The following is a 1587-nucleotide window of genomic DNA, read 5'->3' on the forward strand; positions in this document are numbered from 1 at the left end:
ACATCACTTACCGACTTATCAGATAATGTCGATTATAACTGGGAATCTATTTAGAAACGGACAGGTTGTTCCAGATAAAACGACGTGGCACAATTTGACTAGTAAACTAGAAATTCAACACACGGGACCCAGAAGAAGGGCCCAGGGGCCAGCCTGCCTCACGTTGACCCCACCTGCCAAATCACTCTCCAAAAGAGGCGGGGGAAAAAAAATTAAAAAAAAAAAGTAGAAATTTTCAAAGTAGCCCCTCCCGCTACAGAAGAAAACCCCTTGTATAAATTAAAGAGCCCCCACTAATTGACCAAACAAAACCTCACGCCGTACGCGTCGAGAAATCCCCCAAATCCCCATTTGAGAAAAAAACCCTAGCCTCCACGGCGGCGCAAGGCGGCGGCGGGCTTATGGCGAATCCCAACGCACCACCGACAGCGCTCCCGCTGCCGCGCCCGCTATACAAGCAGCGGTCATGGGCCCCCGACGCCGAGCGGGAGGAGGCGTGGCTGAGACGAAAAGGAAACCATCAAATCCGGCGCCGCCGTAGCCAGAGCGTAACGGACGAGGATCTGCAAGAACTGAAGGGGTCAATCGAGTTAGGGTTCGGGTTCCAGGCCGATTCGCCCGAACTGGATCCGAAGTTGACGGATACCTTGCCCGCTTTAGGGTTTTACTGTGCGGTGAATAAACACTACAACGATCGATTGTCGCGGTGCTCGTCATCGTCGTCGATCTGTTCTGATAACGATTCCGTTAGCTGTAGTTCCATAATCGACCCAGGTAAACTTTTGTTTAATGAAATGATCTAGTGTACGTTATTGCTTAGTTTGTAATTTTGATTCATAGTTCACGAGAGAAATTAATCAAATCATACGACTCTTCGTAGGGGAGTTTATAAAAAAAAAATTGTTTTTTTTAGGGACACTTTATAATTGAAACGCGATCTGACGGTCGTTAATTTTGGTGTAGGCGATGGACCGGAGACGGTGAAGATGAGATTGAAGCAGTGGGCGCAGGTGGTTGCTTGTTCTGTTAGACAATTTTCTGGGGAACTAAATTAACTTCTTATTTTTTTAATTTTTTTTTGGTCTTAAAAGAAAAAAATTTAAATGAAATTTGTTGTATACCAAAATTCTGTGATGCTACTGATGTACATGTTGATTATAATTAAATATGACAATTCTTTTTCTTTACAAATAGGACTTCATTTCAGTCGCACCTGCATCATTTTCATTGGTTAGAATTTTGTATGTGTATATATATAATTACATATAAATACACACACTAAAATGTGGATTTTATATAGATTCGATATTATTTATTTATTATTATTATTATTTTTTTTTTTGAAGAGATTTATTATTATTTTTTGTTTATGGGTAAAAGTAATACATTATTCTGTTTTTAGAAACATTCAATTTTGATGTGTCCGGGAAGACAGGGTCGAGTCTTTGAATGGTACAAGTTACGTTATTTAAATCTTGTTGAAGCTTATTAAAAAAAGTAAAAATGCAAAGATTCAGAGAGTACATTTGAGAATTATAACCTATGATTGAGATTAATGTCAGACCTTAAGTTAAACGTTTCTGTTTG

The 1587-nt window shown here is 39.9% G+C and overlaps 1 protein-coding gene across 1 annotated transcript; it reads left to right on the top strand.

Moving 5' to 3' along the window:
* The first annotated feature begins 283 nt into the window (after nucleotides 1-283).
* Nucleotides 284-1191, top strand: LOC18035367. Its single transcript, XM_006422953.2, has 2 exons — nucleotides 284-774; nucleotides 964-1191. Exons 1-2 carry the CDS (start codon nucleotides 402-404, stop codon nucleotides 1053-1055), a joined length of 465 nt encoding a protein of 154 aa, XP_006423016.1. The 5' UTR covers nucleotides 284-401; the 3' UTR covers nucleotides 1056-1191.
* Nucleotides 1192-1587: the final 396 nt, after the last annotated feature.

This window comes from Citrus clementina, unplaced genomic scaffold (genome assembly GCF_000493195.1).
Source record: "Citrus clementina cultivar Clemenules unplaced genomic scaffold, Citrus_clementina_v1.0 scaffold_8, whole genome shotgun sequence".
Taxonomy (NCBI): Eukaryota; Viridiplantae; Streptophyta; class Magnoliopsida; order Sapindales; family Rutaceae; genus Citrus; species Citrus x clementina.